Here is a 22,571-nt window from a genome sequence, read left to right as displayed (position 1 = left end):
TTTGCGTCATCTCCATCTGAGCTTAGAAACACAGATAGCATATTTGAGCAGAAAATTTGGGGAAGAAATATTTGTAATAAATTCTTGGACAATGTGATGCTTGTAAAATTAAGTCATAATGTAGAATATAGTTCATCTCCCTTATGTTAGAATTATGATTCCACAATGGTGATATTTTAGTCTCTGAGCAGACTGTACTTCAAACCCTAAAGTCCTCATCATGAGGATTAAATGATGAATGTCTGTAGTACAGTTGCTTTGCTGAGTTTCACAGTTATAACTCATCCCTGCATGCATAATTACGGCCACTTCCTGATCCCTCCATCTCCTTTGCTTCAAATACCATGAGAGGGAGTTAAAGAGGCACTACATTGTAATATATGAAACACTACATTTGTGAAAAGGAAATCACAGTTTTAAAAAATTAGTGGGTTCCCATGACAGCATATGTTTATTTTTACTGCCACCAAGAGTTTTATAAGACCAGTCCAAGAGGATTTCATATTGTCTCTGTAATCTTATGTTAAAAAATGTTACTTTCTACTTAGGGGCAATAGTGCTTTATCTTGTTAGTACCACCTGTTTTTGCCCTGGTCAGTCTTGGCTTGCCTCCAAAGCAACAACTTCCATAGAAGTCCTTGTGCTGTCTGCGCACAGAACATTTGGTCTTAAAGAGTCTTTATTGTACCTCAGACAGGCAGAGAGTGTGTGCATGTGTGTGTGTGTTTCTGCCTTACAGGCTTGTCAGTTCCAGGGCATAGCTGTCTTGCAGGGTTTTGTTTTGCTGCTGTTGGAGACAAGGAGGAGAGCAGGCATTTTGTTCACAGGACATAGAGACAAAATGTTGGGGATGTGGGGTTTGGCACAGCTCCATGTTTCTGGCCGACTGACCTCAAATACGATGTTGCTTTCATGAACTTTCAAGCTTCAAACCCAGTTGTGCCTAGACGTCTGGAAGAAAAATAACATTATTATAAACTAGTTGGGAAAGAGAACAGTGGGTGTATTCCTCATTTGAAAAATGAGGCTGGTTGCTCATTCCAGAGCAGGAAGGATGTGCCCTGGTTTGGCTGTGTAAGCTTTATCTTCTGAGTCCACAGCCTAGCTCGAGCTCAGGGATCAGACTGATCAGCGCCTGTATAGGAGGGAGAAACCTGCATTGGGTTCACACTGTCATGAGCTGACTTGGGCTGTCTGGAAACTAAACCCTTGCTTTATTTTGGAGTTAACACACTTTTGAATGAGTTCTTGAGAATTCTGAAAGCATCTCTTAACACTGGAAGGTAATATTTAACCAACTTTTATTCTTCTCACACCCATATTTTGGCTTTAAAAAGGACAAAAAACATACGTAAACATCAGAAGGTATCTTAAGCCCCTAATGAAGGGCCAAGAAAAAATTTTCTGATACCTTTCTAACCATGTAAGAAAATGCCACTTGGATTTTTTTCAGTTTCAGTGACCCTAATATCAGATGTATCATTTTGTTTATTCTCGGCCAGATAAGTCCAAAAATAAAATCTCTGCTCCAGTGTCCTACTACACCAACATTAAGAGGACCTAGTATCTCTTCTTTTTAAATATCTGGTTTGTATTTATTTTTAAGGCTGAATTTCAGAGTTACAAAGAGAGACAGAGCTATAAACACACACACACACAGTGTTCCATCTGTTGGTTCATTCTGGTACAGTCACAATGCCATGTGCAAGGGTAGACCAAAGACAGAGCCTTGGACTCCATCCAGGTCTACCATGTGGGTGGCCAGAGCCCAAGGACTTGGACTGTCAGCCACTGCTTGCCTAGGCACATTGGTAGATTTGAAAGTTCGGCAACCAGGACTGGAATCAGAATCACAGGTGGTAGCTAATCCTACTGGGTCCCTATTGCTGTCCAAAAGGGCCTGATTTCTCAGGATTGTGTGTCTAGCTCCCCTTTTGTCTAGTTATTGTTGCTTGTGAATTTGATGAGAAACTGAGGTCCATGGCATGATTGCTTTGATAATTAGACTGACTGCTTGCCAGAGCCCTCTCCCCATGCCCTACTTCTTTCGTGCTCAGCCTGAACCCCAGATCTTTGGGGTTTTCTCACTAATGAGGTTGCTTAAACCTTCATTCTGGAAGGGTCTGAGAGTCTGCTTGCCTTGCCCTCTCTGATCGTTGCTGCCATTGACCTTCAATATGTAGTAGTTGTGAGTGCCCAACAGCATCTCTGGCTTCCAGACGAGGGTCTCTAATCACTCTTGTGTAGCAGGAACCCAGTCTGACCTTGGTAATCATGATCACTCCAGCCACAGAAATTAAGTACCCTCTTCCTTGACATTAGCACTTACAATGACCAGTTGGCAATTGATCACTATTACACACTACTGTCTGTTTTGTTTCCCTGCTAAAAAATATATGGTAGATTTAGGGACTGACAAACACTTTCAACTACACAGTTTTCCAAAAAATTCTTGTTGAGATTAGATCCCTGGCCCATGTTCCTTGCTCTTAGTATATTCCTTGCACGAAGTCCAGGTGTGTCAAAGAGCTATGCATGCTTTGTTCTCATGGAATGAAATTATTTATTCCACTACACTCAGACATGCTTTTAAAAAGTGATTAAAATTATTTCTTGAAAGCAAACACATATTTTACTATGCCTGGCACCCTTACGTGCCCCAATTCCTCTTTCCCCATCCCTGGGTAATCGCCAACTATTGGAGGGCAAGGGCTATTTGTGGTTCATCTTGGAGCCCCTTTGTGCCTGGCATATGATTAGAGCATGGTCAATGTTTGTGCCATTTAATGGATTGAATCAGCTTTGATTCTGAGCAGGTCATGTTTGTGTTCATATTGCAAGTGTCCCTGGAGTGACTGCCATCAGTGCAAGGCACTGTGTCACATACAGGGAATAAGAGAAGAGTTGAGGATAGGGGGCTGGTCTCAGAAGAAGGACTTTTCCAAGAATGAGCTCCTGTGAGACTCACAGCACATGATGAGATGGCCACTCTTATTGACCCTGGCTTACAGATAAGAAAATGGAGGCATAGAAAAGCCAGGTGACTTGCCTGGCTTTCTGTGTCTTACAAATGGGGAAGCCAGACTTATGTCCCATTCAGAGTTAGTGACTTTTTTTTAAAAAAAGATTTTATTTTCATTGGAAAAGCAGATTTACAGAGGGAAGGGGAGACAGAGAGAAAGATCTTCCATCCACTGGTTCACTCACCCAGTGGCTACAATGGCCAGAGCTGAGAAAATCTAAAGCCAGGAGCTTCTTCTGGGTCTCCCATGCAGGTGCAGGTACCCAAGGCTTTGGGCCATCCTCTACTGCTTCCCCAGGCCACCAACAGGGAGCTGGATGGGAAATGGAGCAACAGGGACATGAACCAGCACTTACATGAGATCTTGGCACTGGTAAGGTGAGGATTTAGCTACTGAGCCACTGCGCTGTGCCCAAGAACCAGTGACTTGAATCATCATATTCTGATGCGTTCTCAAATGGGAAGGGTTTAGCGAAAGCAGCCAGAGTCAGCAGTGGTGAGTGGAAAAGGGCAGAAGGCCAGGACGAACAACTCCAGACATATGTTAGACAACTCCCGTCAGAGAGGTAGAGGACACATACACATTAGAGATGATGAATGTATAACGGCATCATCTCGCGCATTGTCACATGCAGGTTAGCCAGGTCGTATTTCTGATCTTTTTCAGATCTGAAATCCTGCAAGTGATTTCCTCGAATGAATTTCTGTGTGCAGTGCCTGAGATTTTGGAGTTGCAAGTTCTTTATACCTGTTGCATAAATAGTAGTAGTAGTACATTTGTTTTCAAAAACTTTGGGAGCCTGCTTATGATTTTCCACTTCTCTTATGGCTGCAAGGCACAGATGAAGCACCCTCAGTCAGGCTGTGGCCAGCAAATGATTTTCAAATTCTTGTCCCGCAGGCTTTCTGCTTGAACGTTAGTATGAAAGAGGGAGCAAAAAGGAAAATGAATTTTGATTCAGCAAACCCACATTGGAGTTTGTGTAGTCAATGGTAGCATTTCTGGGTAAGTGTACTGAGAAATAGTGAAAATATGCCTTGGAGGGCAAGACTAGCTTGCACATTCTGAGGTTCATTGTAAGGAACACTGATGACCCTTTTGTGTTACCAGGCATGCTGTGTAGTGTGCAGTGAGTAATAAGACTTTGCCTGCAGGATACTTGAATGGGTGAACCCATTTGGAAGATATTACAGGACAGAAATTGCCAAGGCACACGAAGCTGACATTGTTGCCAGCAAGGTTTGCCATCAGGATCTATTGATGTGACACAATAGAGAGATCGATGGAGTCTGAAGAGAGAAGGTCCCCAGAGCCCAGCAAGTCATTAACCTGCCAGGCCAATGTCAGAGTCAACCCCAAATCAGCTTGACAGAGCAGCACAAGTAGGACTAGACCATTTGCTTTAGTGGTGGTGGGTGGCAAGGATTGAGTTCTGCAGAACTCATCTGAACTGCCTGAAGGTAGATTCACTGATGGACTGTTCAAAATGTTTGATAAAAATCTTGGAACCTGCTAATTTTGCCCTTTTAGAATAGTCTGAAATCTATAATCTTCTTGGAGCTACTTTCTGGAGGGGCAGAGAAATCATATCACTGCCCCTCCAGTCCTATCCTGGAGCAAGCTTGCTAGCTGCTCTCCTTTGGAAGATGCTTCTGTATCTCCCTTGCCCCCCACTTAAAACAAGCGCCTGCTTAAAATGTCTCACTTCATTGCCTGAGAGCATCAAATGGCCCAATCACTGCACAATAGTGATTGAAGTGCGTGGTACTAGTAGTTCCTTATATGAGAAATGTGGCTACCCAATACTTGTTCATAGACAGTGCAGACATTGGGCAGGGCAGTGATGGGCAGCTCTTATCCTATGGTCCTCACACTTCTGCCTCAGCTCTCTCTCCATACTTGCTTGCTAAGAGATTCACCTCAGTGAAGCTGGTTTATTGTTTGTATTATTTCATACCACCAATCATAGATAACCTTACACTGCTTCTGGCCTAAGTGGGGATACTTTGGATATTTCATACCAAACTGATCTATGTAGTCAAAAAGATAAGGTTGGACTGTTATGCTATTGACCTCTACTAGTGGCGTGTATATATATATATATATATATGCAGTATCTATGTATATGTGTGCACTATATATGTGTGTGTGATATCTATGTAGCAGAAAATCTTATTCAATGTCAAGTTATAAACTAATCTAACCTCTCCCTTTGGTTGCCTCTGCTGCCACCCGACCCAAACCACCATCCTCTCACTGCTTGTTACTGCACTAGACTCTGCTTGTCTCCCCACTTCCTCTTGATCCCTCTTGTGTTACCTCTCTTTATTGAGATCAGAGCCATCTCATAAATTCAGCTACAAGGCATGATGCTCCTCTCCTCAAAAGTCCCCAGAATGTCACACTGTAGTTAGGAGAAACTGAAAAACTCTGCACATGACCTACCACTTGTGCATGGTTTAATGGTTTTGTTCCTTGAGCTCTCCTCGTATCACACCACTCAATGTCTACTTGCCTGTTCTGGACACACTGGCACTTAATGTTTCCTCCATCTGGAGTGCTCTTCTCCCAGGATGCCACTGTGGGAGACTTCACTGGATCAATTACATCTCAGTCTACGTGCCCTGACCTCCACACAGAAAGTTAACCCAGTGGTCTCTGTCACATTCCTTCTTAGCTTTGAGGGTACTCCATGACAATATTTGATATGTTTACTTGGTTTGTTGAGGTTTTTGGTGTCTTTCCCTCTAGGATCCTAGCCCAACAAAGCCATTGATTTGTCTGTTCTATTCACTGCTACCTGATTATCCACTGGTACTCAGGCCTGGGCATGCAATAGTGCCCAGTACATAACAAAGATGTGGATATACCAGGAGCAGTAATGGGAGAAAAAAAAAAAAGACTGATTGAAACACTGCCTCTCCTTTCTTTCTTTCTTTTTTTTTAAAGATTTACTTATTTTTATTACAAAGTCAGATATACAGAGAGGAGAGACAGAGAGGAAGATCTTCCGTCTGATGATTCACTCCCCAAGTGACCGCAACGGCCAGTGTGTGCCGATCAGAAGCCGGGAAACAGGAACCTCTTCCAGGTCTCCCACACGGGTGTAGGGTCCCAAATCTTTGGGCCATCCTCTCCTGCTTTCCCAGGCCACAAGCAGGGAGCTGGATGGAAAGTGGAGCTGCCGGGATTAGAACCAGCGGCCATATGGGATCCCGGGACATTCAAGGCAAGGACTTTAGCTGCTAGGCCATTGCGCTGGGCCCAGCCTCTCCTTTCAAGACACTTTCAATTTCAAGAGACGGCTGAACAGTAAAGATATAGAGAACTGAAGAACTCAAGGAAGAAGTGAATGGAGCACTTAACAGAAAGACATGGTTTGAAGTCCTCCAGTCAACTCCTTTAGGGAGCCAAGTCCCTGTGGCTTTGGGATTCACTTTGACCATGTGCAATGCAGACACATTTGTCCCCAGTGACTTAGCAGGAGACTTCTTGTTCTTAAGGTGGAAACTGCAAGAAAAATATAGAGGGTATGGTTTCATGACTTTGAGGAAGATATAGGCCCTTGAGCTCTTCCCTCTTCAGAGAGAAGATGGTGGGCCCAGAACTGCTCCACTTCCCATCCAACTCCCTGCCTGTGGCCTAGGAAAGCAGTAGAGAATGGCCCAAAGCCCTAGGTACTTGCACCCACATGGGAGACATGAAAGAAGCTCCTGGCTTCACTTTGGCTCAGCTCTGGCCATTATGGCCACTTAGGGGGTGAACCAGCGGACAGAAAATCTCTCTCTCTCTCCTTCTCTCTGTAAATTCAACTTTCCAATAAAAAAAATAAATCTTTTTTAAAAAGAAAGAAGATGATAGCATCAATAACAAGGCTATTAATGATGATAGCTATGGCTTGGTGCTTTACGCCTAAGAATATAGTTAGGAAAGTCATCCTTTATTTGCATGGAGAATGTATAACAATCTTGCAGTCTAAACTTCCCTATCTTACTTCTCAAGGTGAAGATATCACATGACAATGAAGAAGCTAGCTCTTAATTTGTACCCAAATGGAGTATGTACAAGATTAAATTAAGCAAAGAAATTCAGACTACAAATTATTTCAAGTCACATAGCAGTGAGGAGAATTTCATTAACCTTTTTAGTCTCCTCTTTTATCAAATAAATAGCAAGGAATAACGTAGTTGAGTTTTTTAAAAATGTTCATACTGGGAATGGACATATTAGCTCATAAATCTTCATAACTTTTCATATAAACATATAAGAACCGTTTTCTCACAGTAGTAATGTGTTTCCCGGTTGCTTTGCTTAGAGTGAAATAGTGGTATACATATTGGATGCTCCTCTGGAGTCACCAACTTATCCTCATTACCCAAGCTATTCAATTTCCCTAGAGGATCATATGTGGGATTTCTACAGATGGTTCATGGAAAAGAAGTTTATTTTGGTGCAAATAATTTGTAATCTTATACATAGTCTTTTCACAGTGTACATTTTTTCATGAATTTCTTGAAGAGTCCCTGTCTATATGGATAAAAAATTTATTTTACATCAATAATAACATCTTTTCATCTCTTTTCCTTTTGAAGTATCCTTTTAAGTTGTTACAGGGGGATTATACCATCAGTTGACTGAAATTAAGTGTGCCACTGTATTTTGTAATCCATTGCCTTTCCGTGACCTTATCTGGTATCTGGTTGTTTGTGATTATGTGAAAGAATTTTTAAAACTACATAAAAACTTTTTCTTTTTTTAAGATTTATTTATTTTATTGCAAAGTCAGATATACAGAGAGGAGGAGAGACAGGAAGATCTTTCGTCTGATGATTCACTCCCCAAGTGAGCCGCAATGGCCGGTGCACGCCGATCCGAAGCCGGGAACCTGGAACCTCTTCCGGGTCTCCCACGCGGGTGCAGTGTCCCAATGCATTGGGCCGTCCTCGACTGCTTTCCCAGGCCACAAGCAGGGAGCTGGATGGGAAGTGGGGCTGCCAGGATTAGAACCAGCACCCATATGGGATCCCGGGGCTTTCAAGGTGAGGACTTTAGCCGCTAGGCCACGCCGCCGGGCCCATAAAAACTTTTTAAGGCAAAAAAAAACTTGGCACTATCATTGTGGGTAAAGTCACTACCTGTGATACCAGCATTCTATATGGGTGCCAGTTTGAGTTCCACCTGCTCTATTTCCCATCCAGTTCTCTGCCAACATGACTGGAAAAGCAGCCGAAAATGGCCCAAGTGCTTAAGTCCCTGCAGGCAAGTGGAAAACCTGAGTGAATCCTGGCTCCTGGCATTAGTCTGGCCCAGCCCTGAATGTTGTAGTCATTTAGGAGAATTAATTAACAGGTGGAAGATTTTTTGTTTCTGTGTTTCTCTTTCTCTTTAACTCTGCCATTCAAATAAATAAAATAAATCTTTGAAAAAAATTTTTTAATTCTTTACAAAGATAATAGTTGTGCTACCTTCTTTGATCGAAGTATGTTTCACTCATAGACCACCTAGCTGATTTTAAGAGTCCAAGCATTATGCGTGGAGTGAATTAATCCCACTTGAGGTATATGAAAATACTAAAGGGCAGAAAATAAAGAAAGGATGATCTTCATCCTAGTTATAAATGCTATTCCTGTAGGATTAATAGTTGAGGAATGAAATTATCTTAAAATTGTATAAGAACCAAGTGATTTTATCACTCAGTACCATGGCATAACTCTAGTACAGATAACTTTCAAAGAACACTTAAATTCTAGTAGATTTGATTTGAATGACTGTTGTATGTTAATGGAATTCTGTTCATGTATCAATGAAAAGCAACCATTTAAAGAAAGAGGAAATTTGTGTTAGGAACCAGATTTGTCTATGTTGTAAATTAGTTATTAGATGATTTAGATCATATTGAAATTTAAACTTCTGTAAGATGGGAATACAGTAAATCAAGATATGAGAAAAAGGAGATTGGGAATAGATTTTTGCAACATATAAAACAGACAAGTAATTAGTATGTAGAGTATGTAAAGAACACCCAGAAATCAGTTAAAAAAAAAACCTTGAACTTTGCAGCAGACTAAGAATACAATCAGATGATTTAGAGTAAAGAAAACATTGACCAATAAAAATGTGGGGATGTGCTTGGCTGTGTAGTAATATGAGAAAAGAATAGGAAAGAACAAGATGTCATTTGTCCTCAACAAACTGGCAAAGGTCAAGGGTGACATTATCTAATACTGCTGAAGTTATGACAGAAGGTTTCTGTTTACCCTTCCAATGAGGTTAAATTACATAGTAGCTTTAGACATCAGTTTGACTCTCTTTATGGTAAAATTTTAATGCATGTGGATGATATGATCCAGAAATTTTATTTCAACTTCTGTACAATTCATTTACAGTATTTGGAGAAACACTCGTATACACATTCTGGGGTTAAAGAAGTGTTCTTTCAAGGATGAAGTAGAAAGGATAGGTGAGAGAGATGGTAAGGTGGGAAGTATCTTTTTGCTGTTAAAACTTTTATAGCTGAAATATATGCAATTCATTCCCTTTATATAGATAAAAGAATTATTAAAAATAAAACAAAAATTTTAAAGATAAAGTGAGAAAATAAATATTACCGGGTTTAAAAAGGTGTTCTTTTCATCTTTAGAACAAAGAAAATTTGGAAGTTGAAAATAGTGATGTGTGTAGGAACAGCTAAATTTACCAGAAACTGTTAATACAGGGGAGTGCTGTAGAGAAGTTAATAGTACTAAGCTTAAATATTACTATAAACTGCTCTGTTATTATATATATTAGCAGATATATCAGTATTAGATCTCAATATCATAAAAGGTTTAAAAATGCAAGATAAATGCAGTTAGATACATTTTAATGATATAAACATGTAAAGCAATTCAATATTATTATTGACCACACATGTATAAATAGACTAGCAAGTGTATCTATTAGCACAGCGGTAAAGATGCCCATATCCCAAGTGCCAGAGTTTGATACTCACTTCTGTCTCCTGCCTCTTCCTAATGCAGGCGCTAGGAAGCAGCAGTGTTGTTAGCTTCCAATGAAGTCCTGCTAGAATGAGGCTTAGAACAAAGATGAGCATGTAGAACAAATACAACTTAGTAAAAATAGAAGATGTGTAACCAATTCTTTGATGAAAAGATAAGCCTCCATGGAAGCTATGAAATGACAGTTTATACTTTGAAAAATTACTTAACAAACATTATGAAAGGAAAAGAAAGGTTCTGTCTCAGGCCCTGAGTTACTGGAGCAGCCCGGGGGGTTGTCTGTGCTGATCGTTGGCCCTCTGTCGGCTCCCCGGTGGTTTGCTGACATGTGAAGGACATGGGATTTTTTGTGCTTTCAGGGGAGCTGGAAAATACACGCTTATTGTTCTTCTTCATGGATGGAGAAGCTTTACAAAGTGGTTTTATTTTTAAAGTGCTTGATGTCTTGAATGAGTTTTTCTTCTGCATTAACAAAGGGAGTGACATACCAAACGCCTTTTTAGCTGCAAATACAAGGAATAAGATCATAGGGAGATAAAAGACCCCGAGGCATCCAGTTTAGGATAGGGTGTGCATTTCAGGAAGAATCCTGTGTTTCTTGCCTTTGAGAAAGCAGGAAATTATTTGGTCTCTTTTGAAAAATGTCCTGCATTTTCTTTCAGGTATGTGTTTGAACCTCTTCTGTACCCTAAAACATGCAGGGTGGAACCTGCTTCCCTATTGATTTCCCTGCTAGACATGGGTTTGGCCGTTGGTTTGTTAAAAAGTCACACGAGATCATCACAGCCAAACATCATGTAAAACTGTATTTTCAAGTCACTAATCCTAATTGCTACTTAACATTTATGTATTAAGGGCACTTAGAGTCTTAGGTAGTTCAGAGGCATGTTGGGATGAGTGTGTGTTACAAGCTAACATCTCTTTCAACATGACAGCTTGGATTTGAAATATTCAATATTCTGTTCTGCTATAAGAACCTGGTAGTCAGTCACATATCCCCAAGGAGTTTGACATTAGTATTATCTTCAACTAGGCTTACAACCCAGAGCTGTTGAACCAAGATTTTAGAAATCCTGATCTGCTCAGATCATTCAGGGTTCTTTCATACTTAATCCAAGCACATGCAGCCAGAACTTCTGGTTGCTGTCTAGTTGCTTAAAAGAAGCATCTATGGGCCCGGCGGCGTGGCCTAGCAGCTAAAGTCCTCGCCTTGAAAGCCCCGGGATCCCATATGGGCTCCGGTTCTAATCCCGGCAGCTCCACTTCCCATCCAGCTCCCTGCTTGTGGCCTGGGAAAGCAGGAGAGGATGGCCCAATGCACTGGGACACTGCACCCACGTGGGAGACCTGGAGGAGGTTCCAGGTTCCCGGCTTCGGATCGGCGTGCACCGGCCCGTTGCGGCTCACTTGGGGAGTGAATCATCGGACGAAAGATCTTCCTCTCTGTCTCTCCTCCTCTCTGTATATCTGGCTGTAATAAAAATGAATAAATCTTAAAAAAAAAAAAAAGAAGCATCTATGGTTCAGAATGGTTCTAAGGTTGTTTCTGTGGTCTTAGCTGACACATCATGAACACAGGTAAACAAACAAAAAGTCAAGTCAGTGGAATTTTTTTGGTACCTACTATTTTAGCAAAGTACTCCAGCTATTTGGCTTGTGATAATCTATTTGTATTGAAATGGGAGTCACTAAGAAATTCATGTATTTATCATTTTTCTCTTTTATGTTTCTGGGCACTATACCCTTTTTCTACATCAGAGTTGAACTGATAGCCAGGAATAAAATATAAGGTGACTCCATGTGAAATCATGGGCCTGAGCTTTATCCAGTTGGTTTATTCAAGTGGGCAAAAAATTCAGGATCTGCCTTTTGCTTCACAGAGTTACTAGGGAATTTTTATCTTTCAAATGAGCATTATGAGAACCACATTGTTCTTTTTGGCATGAGTGATTCACGCAAGGCAAACAACATGGACCAGAGTCAGGCTTGTTGTGGTTCCAGCTAAGTGTACAGCTGGCGGGTGTCTGTCTGAGGCATTATTTTTCTCGGGGTGAGATGTTCCAGTGTGGTAACCATGGAATAAAATTTCACATGTAATACCATGTGGTTTTTTTGTGTTGCTAGTGTATTCTACCACCTTCATTTTAAGAAAAGAAAATTAAATGTTACCATGGTTGAAGGCTCAGAAACCAGTATTTCTCAGATACATGGTGGCTGTAGCTGCCATAGCTGTGTTGCTCTCAAGTGGCCAGAGCACAGGTTTGTCTGATGTTAGATGGCTGTAACCTGTCCCTGTACTGTCTAGTGACTGAGGAATCCGGTAACAAGGTGAACTTGATGGTGAACATCATCTAAGGACAAATGATCTCATCCTCCTTTCCCTCTTTTTTCTTCCCTGCTGAAGGAGTCCTTCGCTTGAGACTATGCACGAATATGCTTTCTTCTTCCCCCAGAACACCTCACAGTGTAGTGTAGCACATTGCTTTCCCTCCCCATCTCTTTTAATTTTTTTTTAGAAAGGCAGAGCAACTAGCAAACAGATTTGGATGTGCTCTAGTTCACTTCTCAAATGCCTGTAACAACCAAGGCTATGCTAGGCCAAACCCAGGAACCAAGAACTCACTCAATCTGGGTCTCCCACTTGGATGGCAAGAATCCAAGTAGTTGAACCATCGCTGTGACCTTCCAGAGTGTGTGTTAGCAGGACGCTGGAGTTGGGAACTTAACAATGTTCCTGATAATACCTGCTATGTGTTTGTAATTCTCCCTCCCCATCCAAACCAAACCTCTCTGAAAATACCACCATCTGATTCTTTTCACACAGAAAGTGGGCTGAGACCTTGGAGTAGGTTACTGTGATGTCTTGGGCTTTATTTGCTTGTGGAAGTTGTTGCTCTCTACATTCCTGATAACTTTCATCTATTCTCCAAATATATCATTTTTTGTAAGTATTCATTTGAGATGTGTGGAAAAGAGAGACAAATCTTCCACCCACTGGTTCAATCTACAGATACCCAAAACAGGGGTTAGACTGGGGCTAAACTAGGGCCTAAAATCCAGTCGCCTGAGCCGGAAGCTGAGCTAAAGAGCCAAAGCAGGTATCAAACTCAAGTACTCCATTTTGGAACATGACACCGTCACTGGAGTCATAACTGCTGGGTTAACTGCCCCTTCAATTAGGTCATGAGTGCCAGCCATGTGCCAGGTATTATGTAGTCCTAATTTTCAGGTCTGTTCCTCCTAAATCTAATGATGTCAGTGCCGTATAAACAGACGCAGACAGCTTGCTTGCTCTTTTGTTTACGTAATAATGATGATTAAATCATTATCAACTTACAGAGGCACTTCCAATTTGACCATCCCCCGCATTTTATGTTTCCTTTGAGATATATCCTATGTTCTCACTTGTGAGGTCATTTCCTTCGTCCTTCAAAACCCTTAGCTCATTACCTAACTGCAAAAGCTTGCAAAATGAACCGTAGTCATTTGCTGCTTAGCCTAAATGGCTCATATTAGATTAAAAAAAATTTAACTGTGGGGTATTTACCCAAAATAGATCATTTCAGTATTTCAGCTGCAGAATGCTCTCACAAAACGGCTGGCTCTTTGTGTGTTTCAAGTCTTGTGTTTGAATCCTGATATGTCCAAGTTGCTGTTCTGGGGCATTTCTTTTGAATGTTCTACTGCTAAATACCCTCTGTGTAAATACCCTCTGTGTATCAAAAGTAATAAGAATACCAACAAAGTCTTAATTGTAGTGAGGACTGAAAATGAGCACCCAAAGCTGGTTCACAAACTGTCATGATATAAGTGCTCAGCTAAGAGGACTTTTACCAACAATAACAACAACAACAACAGGTTGCTTTTCCCTGGCTACCAAACAAGATATGCATTTGTTGTAGGAAATTTAAGAAATCTGGTTAATCCAAATGAATGAGAGAAAATTAATCCTTAAGCTCAAGCCCCAGAGAAGCTTCATGATATCATTTGCTATAAAACCTTCCATTGTCCCTCCTTCTCTCTTTCTCATTCTCCCTCTTGTCCTCTGGTCTCACAGATACTAAGTTCAACCATATGCAGTTGCTGATAATTGACCATTTTTTACCTAAATTAGTGACAGTCTGGTCTGCTGCTTTCTAATATATTTCTAAAATTGAGTCAAATGGTGCATACTGATTTTGATCTGCCCTTTACAATTATGGTATTGCAAACATCCTTCCAGTTCATTAAATATTCTTCTAATTGTGCATAGTATCCCATGATATGATGATAACAATTTTTCACCAGTTCCTTAATCCTGGAAAGTGTGGTTGATTTCAGTTTTTCATTATGGTGAACCGTGCTTTCATACTTCCACAAGTCTGAGTGAGGCACCTGGGCCTCATTTACTTCTTGTGTAAAAAGGGATGGAAATCCTGCCCAATTCCCAAGATCACTGTAAGGCTTAATCTGTCTCAGGAACTTGGAATAGGATCCGTGGGCACAGCGAAATATTATTTAGCAGTTAAGCCGATAGCTATTGTGCACTTTCATTGTCTGTAGTGACACATGTGGAATCTTGAAAAAGCTAATGGAAAAAGTCTATTACGAATAAACTATATGGGGACTTCAAAATATTTTACCCCTACGTACACTAATCTTTTATTTCTACTTTTGTACTACCTGTTTGAAATATTTTTAAGGCACATATTTCTTTGAGCAAAAATCTCTAATTCACATTTTGTAAACTGCTGGACGAAGAGATTTTATTATATACTTTGTCAGGTTAACTTTTTTTTAAAGATCTATTTTTTTTCTTGGAAAAGCAGATATACAGAGAGAAGGAGACAAAGAGAGAAATATCTTCCATCCGCTGGTTCACTCCCCAAGTGGATGTGACAGCCGGAGCTGAGCTGATCCAAAGCCAGGAGCCAGGAGCTTCTTCCAGATCCCCCACACAGGAGCAGGGTCCCAAGGCTTTGGGCCATCCTCGACTGCTTTCCCAGGCCACAAACAGGGAGCTGGATGGGAAGTGGAGCAGCCGGGATTAGAACCAGCGCCCATATTGGATCTTGATGCATACAAAGCAAGGACTTTATCCACTAGGCTATTGCACCAGGCCCCAAGCACCTATGTACTCCCCTGCAAGACTGTTTTTGAGAGTTTGTTTCCTGCACAAAGGGGAAAGGTTATCACCATTACTGCATTCACCTCATTTTCATTGTTAGACTGCTTCAGACTTGTAGTGCAGTTTTTCAGAGTTCAGGATGCACCTGACCACCATTGCTAACCTGGTGACTTCCACTACTCAGGAGATATGAAACAAGGCAAATGTAAAGAATCCTTGTCATCTGAGTGCAACGTGACATGGAGAACAGACAAGGATAGTCTTAAAGAGCCTCTTCTCGGATTAAGTCCCAGATTTTTACCTAAAGGGCAGGGAGTGTCTGCATCTGGAGAAAAAGGGGACAGGTGTAGCACCGCTGTCTGCTCCAAATTCTGTACATATTTCTACATGTTTCTTCTTGGTGTAGTTAAGAATGATCATGGCCACAGTGCAACAGCAAGTTGGCTTTCTGGGACATTTTGCCTGTTATCAGAGTCATTCCCTCAAAAGGTTTATTCATCCATTTTCATTTTATTAGGAAGGATTGGGGAGAGACAGGAAGGAAGACACACACACACACACACACACACACACACACATACACAGACACACACACATACACAGATATATATACACACACTGAAACACACACACATACACAGATGATACACACACACACTGAAATGACACACACACATACATACATGCACAGGTGCACATATGGATTTTCCATCCACTGGATCACACCCTGAGTGCCCACAATAGCTGACAGACATTGAGACAGGCTGGAACCTGGAGCCAGGTCTCCCACCTGAGTGACTGAGACCCAACTGCTTGAGCCACCACCTGCAGCCTGCTAGTGTGAGTATTCACCGTGAAAGTTGCAGACTTCGCCTCCCACCTCAGCTTCCTATTTGAAAACCTTCCAAACTGGATATAAATGTAATATACTCTGCCTTTAGGTGACAGAGGTGAATTTACCAGTAAGTTTTTCCTGACACACCAACATTGGCTATGTATCATCTCCGTGTTCCATTGTAGCTAATCCATATACTGCCCTGGCTATGTATTACAGTGCATTTTATTTTATTAAACATGCATTTATTTATTTGAAAGGCAGAGTTGTGAGGTAGAGGAGTGGGTCACTCCCCAAGTGGCTATAACAGCTGGGTCAGGCCATAGCCTAGAGCCTGAAACTCCAACTGAGTCTCCCACGTCTTGGTAGGGGCCCAAGTATTGGGGCCATCTTCTGCTTGTGTCACAGGCACATCAACAGAGAGCTGAATGAGAAGTGGAGAGGCTGGGACTTGAACCAGTGATCGTAGAGATGGCCAGCATCGCAGGTAGTGACATAAGCTGGTACACTGCAACAGTGGACCCTCACAGTAGTTTACTTCCTACCAAGTTGAATTCTCTGCTGATGAGCTGAAAATTCTGTGCTCCATTTGCACTCCAGGCCTATTGTGATTTCCTGCATATGCAGGTACTTAAGGGGTGTCACTTGAATGAATTACAGTACCCAACCAATACATGTAGCCTTAGGGTACATTGTGAGGGCACTGGAAGTTATCGCTGTAAGGGTGTCAGTGCCAAATTCATTGTTTGGGGGAGGGGATCTGATGCTTTCCTAGCTTTCCCTAGGAGTTGGAGGATGGATTACATACTTCTGATATTACATAGTGGTTTAAAATTCTTTATTTGCAACTTACTGTAAGATCTTATTAGAGCAAGCTGTCGGTGCCTGTCTGAGACCCTCATTAAGCTATCTCTTAAAAGATCTGCCTGGATCTATCTGGGTGCATTGTATTCCAGAGCCATTGCCAGCTGCTAGTATGGAACGATTTCTGCTTCTTGTCTGGACTCATAAACGTACCCTTATGCTTATAGTACCCAGGGAAGAACACTGGCTTTTGTGCTACAGACTATGTAACTTCCTGGGATACGTTTTTAAAAAATGGATGTGTTGAAGTCATAAACAATTAGGGATGAGGAAACAAATGGAAACCACAGTGATGCCTCAGTTTAGCACTGGTTTATTGTGCATCTTGACCACTTATCTATACATTTGAGATCACATCAGTGTCCCATGTCATATTGTAAGATCTTGTATCAATGGCCTTTTAGGCAAATGCAGCCCCAAGCAAGGAACCTCACTTTAAGCACGCCATAGTGGTCAGATACAGTCAAGAATCACATCATGTCCCCATGATAGCAGGATTATTAAAGCCAGAAACCCTTTTCTCTATGCTGACAGTTTTCAATTTCGAATCTAAACACATTTTGATCATGAGGAGATGGATGGCTTTTTTTTTCTTTTTCTTTTTCTTTTTTTTTTTTTTTTTTTTTTGACATTTCCAGGTATACAGAGGTGATCTGTGCTGCATGCTGTGCTGGGAGGAATGGAATGTCAAGCAGGTTGCAAACGGGAGGAGGGGTCAGTCCTGTCCCCTCATTAGCTCTCCTTCTTTCAACTTCTTTCCTGTTGTTGTTACCAAACGGTCTGTGAAACACTTATTGCTGGGGACCACTCTTACCACAGTGCCACAGTGAAAAAAATCGCTCTATGCTAACCATTGTGATTTTTGAAATGTCTTACTTATCTCTTTATTTGAAATCTTCCATCCACTGGTTCAGTGTCCAAATGTCCAAAGCAGCCAGGGCCATGCCAAACCAAAAAGGAGAGCCAAGAATGCAGCCTGAGTCTGCTAGATGAGTGTCAGGAACCCATCATCAGCTGCCTGCCAGCGTGTGCTTCAGCAGGAAGCTGGAACTGGAAGCAGAGCTGAGGCTCAAACCCAGGGTACAGGGTGGAAGTATCCAAAGGAAGGTTTACCTGATGCTGTGCCAAATGCCCATCTCATGACATTATTTCAAAACTGCATTTGGCATCATCTTAGTCCTTATCAAGGTGATTTTGGATGCTGAATTGCCTTTTGTGTCAATCTATGAATCCTCCCTTCTCTGCAAATTGAGAGGGGTCAGCAGAGGTGAGTGCAAGGAAATAAACCTTTGGGAAATCAGTGGAAGTCCTGGATTTGCAGTGGACAGCCGGGAAGAGAGCAGGGTCAGAACTGCCTTCACACTTCAGCAGCGAGGTCACAGAGGAGAGGGGCCTTCAAACAGCTCACGACAAATAGAGTCAAAGAATAAGGTTTCAGGCAAAATATTTTTCGAAGTTTATGTGTTTTCTCACAATAATAATTTCCATGAACTTTCAGAAGATTCCTTGTGGTGGACTGACAATATTGTATAGAAATCATCTGATCAGATAATGGATTTTTGATAGGTGGAATGAAGTTTTCCTTACTTGTAAGGTTTGCTGAATCAGGGAACAAGTTTCAAAAGTCTGTGTCATTTACTCTGGAGGAGCATGAAAACAAGATACATTTTTCTCTTGTGATCACATGTGTACTTAAAGAATGATATGTAGGTTTCTGGGAGATTTCTTTTGCTTTAAGATCCCAGATTCAAGTAATTGCAAGCAAAAAAAATTTTTCCAATGTCCATAGTCAATCTAAAAAAAAAATCTCCTATGAATAACAATTAGGCTTAAATCTTATTTTGGAATTACTACCTAATCTTATTTTGGGAAAGAAGATTGTGAGCTCTTAGGTAATTGCTTTCTTGATCTGTGTTAGGTTCAATAATTCTCTCTCATTGTTTTTAATTGTGTTAAAGTGTGTTTATTAAAGTACTAATGAGACCAAAGCCGTACTGACTAAAAACAGAATTATTCATTCCAGCCTTTTTGAAATCATGGAATCAAAGGTAGTTTCTAATATTGGAAGATGGATCCTATACTTCTAATGAGGCATCTACACCTACAGTTATTTTTTTAATAATAGCTTATCCCAGATTTGTTAAAGTCACAAAATATGTGTGAAATGGAACTGCTTTTTTTTTATTTAAAAAAGCAGGTTTTTTACAGACCTCTAGGCAGTGTGCATATTCCTGTATGGTTTTTGTACCATCTAATATTTACATCCTCCATAGCTGGCTCATGTGTAGATTTTGTCTATCATCACCCCTAATAACTTGTGAGTGTTTGGGACTGTGGGTTTTTGTCCCTGCACCCTGGTCTCCTACTTGCTGTCTTTTGTAGGCGCTTGTCCAGTTTTTTTGGGGGGGGGAACTGCTCTTGAAGATGCTCATTTGAGCCTCTGTCGCACCTGCTTTCATGGGCCTCTTAGCTTTTGATTGGTTGTCCCTTTCCATTTCAGGTTTGTCTTGGTTTTTAAATAAGTCATCCAGGAGTACTTCAAAAAGTTCATGGAAAATGGAGTAAGATGGTGCAAGTTTCCCATGAACTTTTGGAAGACTGTCTCCCCCACACTTTTCTCTTTGTGTTCTTTGGGAAGTAATAGGGATGAACCGCAATAATTCCTCTTCTGACTAGCATCTCAAAAGCAGATCAAAGTCTCTGTCCCCAGCATGCTGCAGAGTCAGTCCATCCCAAGGGCTCTGCCTCCAGGCCCTTCCCCTCATCACCATCACTGGGGCGTTTTGATCTGAACGATGGTGGCTGGTCATCTGACTCACTCTCCCTGCTGCTCAGTGCTAGCTTCTCAACTTTTTCCTGCCCTTTCTTCACACCTTGGTGGGAGGCAGATCTGCACCACCCCTCCTTGCAGTCAATCCATCACTACCAATCCCTGATCCAAAGACACAATCCAAGCTGTTTCACATGCATAAATGGTCCCTGAATGTGTGGGTCACCCCACTGGGCGGGCCAGCCCCTTCTAACTCCAGCACCCCTCATAGATGCCATCTCAAATGCCTCGCTTAGCAGGGACAGGGAACAGATGGAGTGAGGCATTCCAGTACCAGAGTGAGAGCAAGTTCCTGTTAAGGAATGTGGGGAAGAGGGAGAGTGGGAAGAGGTCATCAGCTGGTCTTTCCCAGGGAACTTTGGTTCCACCCTCTCATGCATTTCCCTGTTTCTCTTCCTCACATCAGCCTGCGATGGAGACCACTGGGGCCCCCACTGCAGCAGCAGGTGCCAGTGTAAGAATGGGGCTCTGTGCAACCCCATCACCGGTGCCTGCCACTGCGCAGCAGGTTTCCGAGGCTGGCGCTGCGAAGGCCGCTGTGAGCATGGCACCTACGGTAATGACTGTCACCAGAGATGCCAGTGCCAGAACGGAGCCACTTGTGACCACATCACAGGGGAGTGTCGCTGCCCGCCCGGATACACGGGAGCCTTGTAAGTGATCATGCTGCCCTGCAGCAAGACAGAGTCACCTCTCTGTGCCGCTGCCACCTCTATGATCTTTGTGCCTCTTTCTGTGGTTGCACGCTGTGAGGACACTAAGGGCTCCTGATCTTTTATTCATATCCATGACAGCCTGGCCAGGATCACAGGGCCCCCAGCAGGTGGGGCAGAGAGAGGGAGGAACAGGTGGAGTACGCTGAAGGCAGGGTTAGGATTTGTTGTGTGGACTTGGGGCACTGCTTTGTGTCTCCCTCAATTACATGCAGTTGAGTGTTCACATTGGCTGTGCTTGGTGAGCCCAGCGCCTTAGAAAAAAAAAAAGAGAGAACAGGCAAGAGCTATGGGTAGTCTAAAGAACTCTAAACTGTGCCTGCATGTGGCAAGTATAATTAGCTCCTAAATGTTTGCTAACCTTATTATTGTTAAGTGTACTTACAGGAATAAAGATGAGAAACAACTTAGTAAAATGTCCATATGTATAAGCTCTAGGTAGTGGCACAGAGGAATTTACTAAAAGTTCATGGGGAAAAAATTCACTAACTGTCTCAAATGAAAGACTAGCTGGGTTATTTAATGTCTGTGAATATGCACATGATTGTATGACTCTAAGGGTGTATGGATTGCAACTATAGGAAATGTGCACACAGTTTAATTCTTTTTGGGAGAGATAGAGGCAACCACTTACTGCTTTGCCGTCATCCACAAACTGAACAAGAGGCAGAACTTGTGCACACAGACTTGTAGACAATAGGAAAATTTTGTTCCTTGAGAAAAATTATATGTGGAAATCACAGGAGCAAATCTTGAAGGAACTGCAGCAAATCAGCTGAACGCCTCCACAGGCAGCGCTGCACTCATAAAGCAGAGCTAAGAGAAGACAGTCCGGTTTCAGAAAGGGTCAGGGTCTTCAGCTGTTTCACTGAGAATGTGGCCCCAGCAAGGCCACAACTGGGTGAGACTCTAGGAAACAAAGAAAAGTTCTTCAGGGAGAATGGGGTATACAGACGCTTCAAGATGGTCACAGAGTGTGCAGGGCTACGGTCTTGTCACACTGGATGGCAAAACACAGCAAGCTGAGTACAAAGAACATGTGTATGAGGCGCGTGGTGCGCCAGCACTGCAAGCTGCTTTGACGTTAGAAAACAAACACACAGATGAAAGTCAAGACGCTTTGTCAGAGGAACAGAGCAGGTGCCTGTACCAATGAGTGTTTGCTGTTCGCTCTCCCTTGGTGCTCCTGGACTGAATTTTCCTTAAAGGGCAATGGTTTCATTACAGAGTACCCAAAACAAGGGCAAGGACTGGGTGACCTCTCACTGGCACTTTTGGCCCCTGTGGTTAATCCTCTTGATGTTAATGAAATGAGCAATTATTGAACAGAGCAAACTTGTGTCTCTCAGAGCCCTAGGCAGTTGTGTCTGTGAACCTGAGGGCCATGTAACTGAGTCAATAATGTTGTCCTTTGTCACTCATTAATCTCTCAGCTGTGAGGATCTCTGTCCCCCTGGCAAACATGGTCCACAGTGCGAGCAGAGATGCCCCTGCCAGAACGGAGGAGTGTGTCACCATGTCACTGGGGAGTGCACGTGCCCGCCCGGCTGGATGGTAAGCTGTCTTCCCATTGCCATTGATCCACACCCACCCCCTGTCACCTGCTTGGGGATGCTCAAGTGACGATGTGTGGCAGAATTTCAACATGAAAGGAAGCTACAGTGATGGTTACAGATTCCAAGTTTGGGTGCGGACCAAATACCAGTTGGGTTACCTGGATCTCACTTCACATTGCCTGGGTTTGAGACCTGGCCTGATGCCTGTTTCCAACTTCCTGACAGCATAGACCCTGGGAGACAGTGGTAATTCCCCAAGTGGTTGGGTCATTGCTACTCTCATGGGACATATGGATTGAATATATGACTCCCAACCCAATACTGGCTGGGTATTTGAAAAATTAACCAGAAGATGGGAGATGTGGGGTGGGGGGGAGTGTGTGTTTGTGTGTTTATCTCTGATTCTCAAGAAAATTTTTTTTAAAAGGGAGTGCTTCCAAAGGTGGAAATCCTTCAGTCCAGAGAAGGCAGAAAGTGATTTAATCCTGAACTTGAACGGGCATCTTTCAGGGAAAAAATAGGCTGTAGTCTTGCAACAGAAGGTGATATCTAGTATCCCATGTGACAGCCAGATCTGTCAGGCATGGGAATTGTTTAGTTACAATTTTCCTAATTATGTCACATGGGTTGCTTTCTTTGTTTGAG

At 42.2% G+C, this 22,571-nt stretch overlaps 1 protein-coding gene across 2 annotated transcripts in view; it reads left to right on the top strand.

Moving 5' to 3' along the window:
• MEGF10 (multiple EGF like domains 10) overlaps positions 1 to 22,571 on the top strand; it is a 204,900-nt gene that overhangs the window by 129,710 nt on the left and 52,619 nt on the right. For both annotated transcript variants that reach the window (XM_058677551.1, XM_058677552.1), the window contains exons 6-7: positions 20,064 to 20,310; positions 21,804 to 21,924. In XM_058677551.1, coding sequence (XP_058533534.1) covers positions 20,064 to 20,310; positions 21,804 to 21,924 — 368 coding nt within the window. The remainder of the gene's footprint in view (positions 1 to 20,063; positions 20,311 to 21,803; positions 21,925 to 22,571) is intronic.

This window comes from Ochotona princeps, chromosome 19 (genome assembly GCF_030435755.1).
Source record: "Ochotona princeps isolate mOchPri1 chromosome 19, mOchPri1.hap1, whole genome shotgun sequence".
Classification (NCBI taxonomy): Eukaryota; Metazoa; Chordata; class Mammalia; order Lagomorpha; family Ochotonidae; genus Ochotona; species Ochotona princeps.
This window is presented reverse-complemented; position numbering and strand designations above follow the sequence as displayed.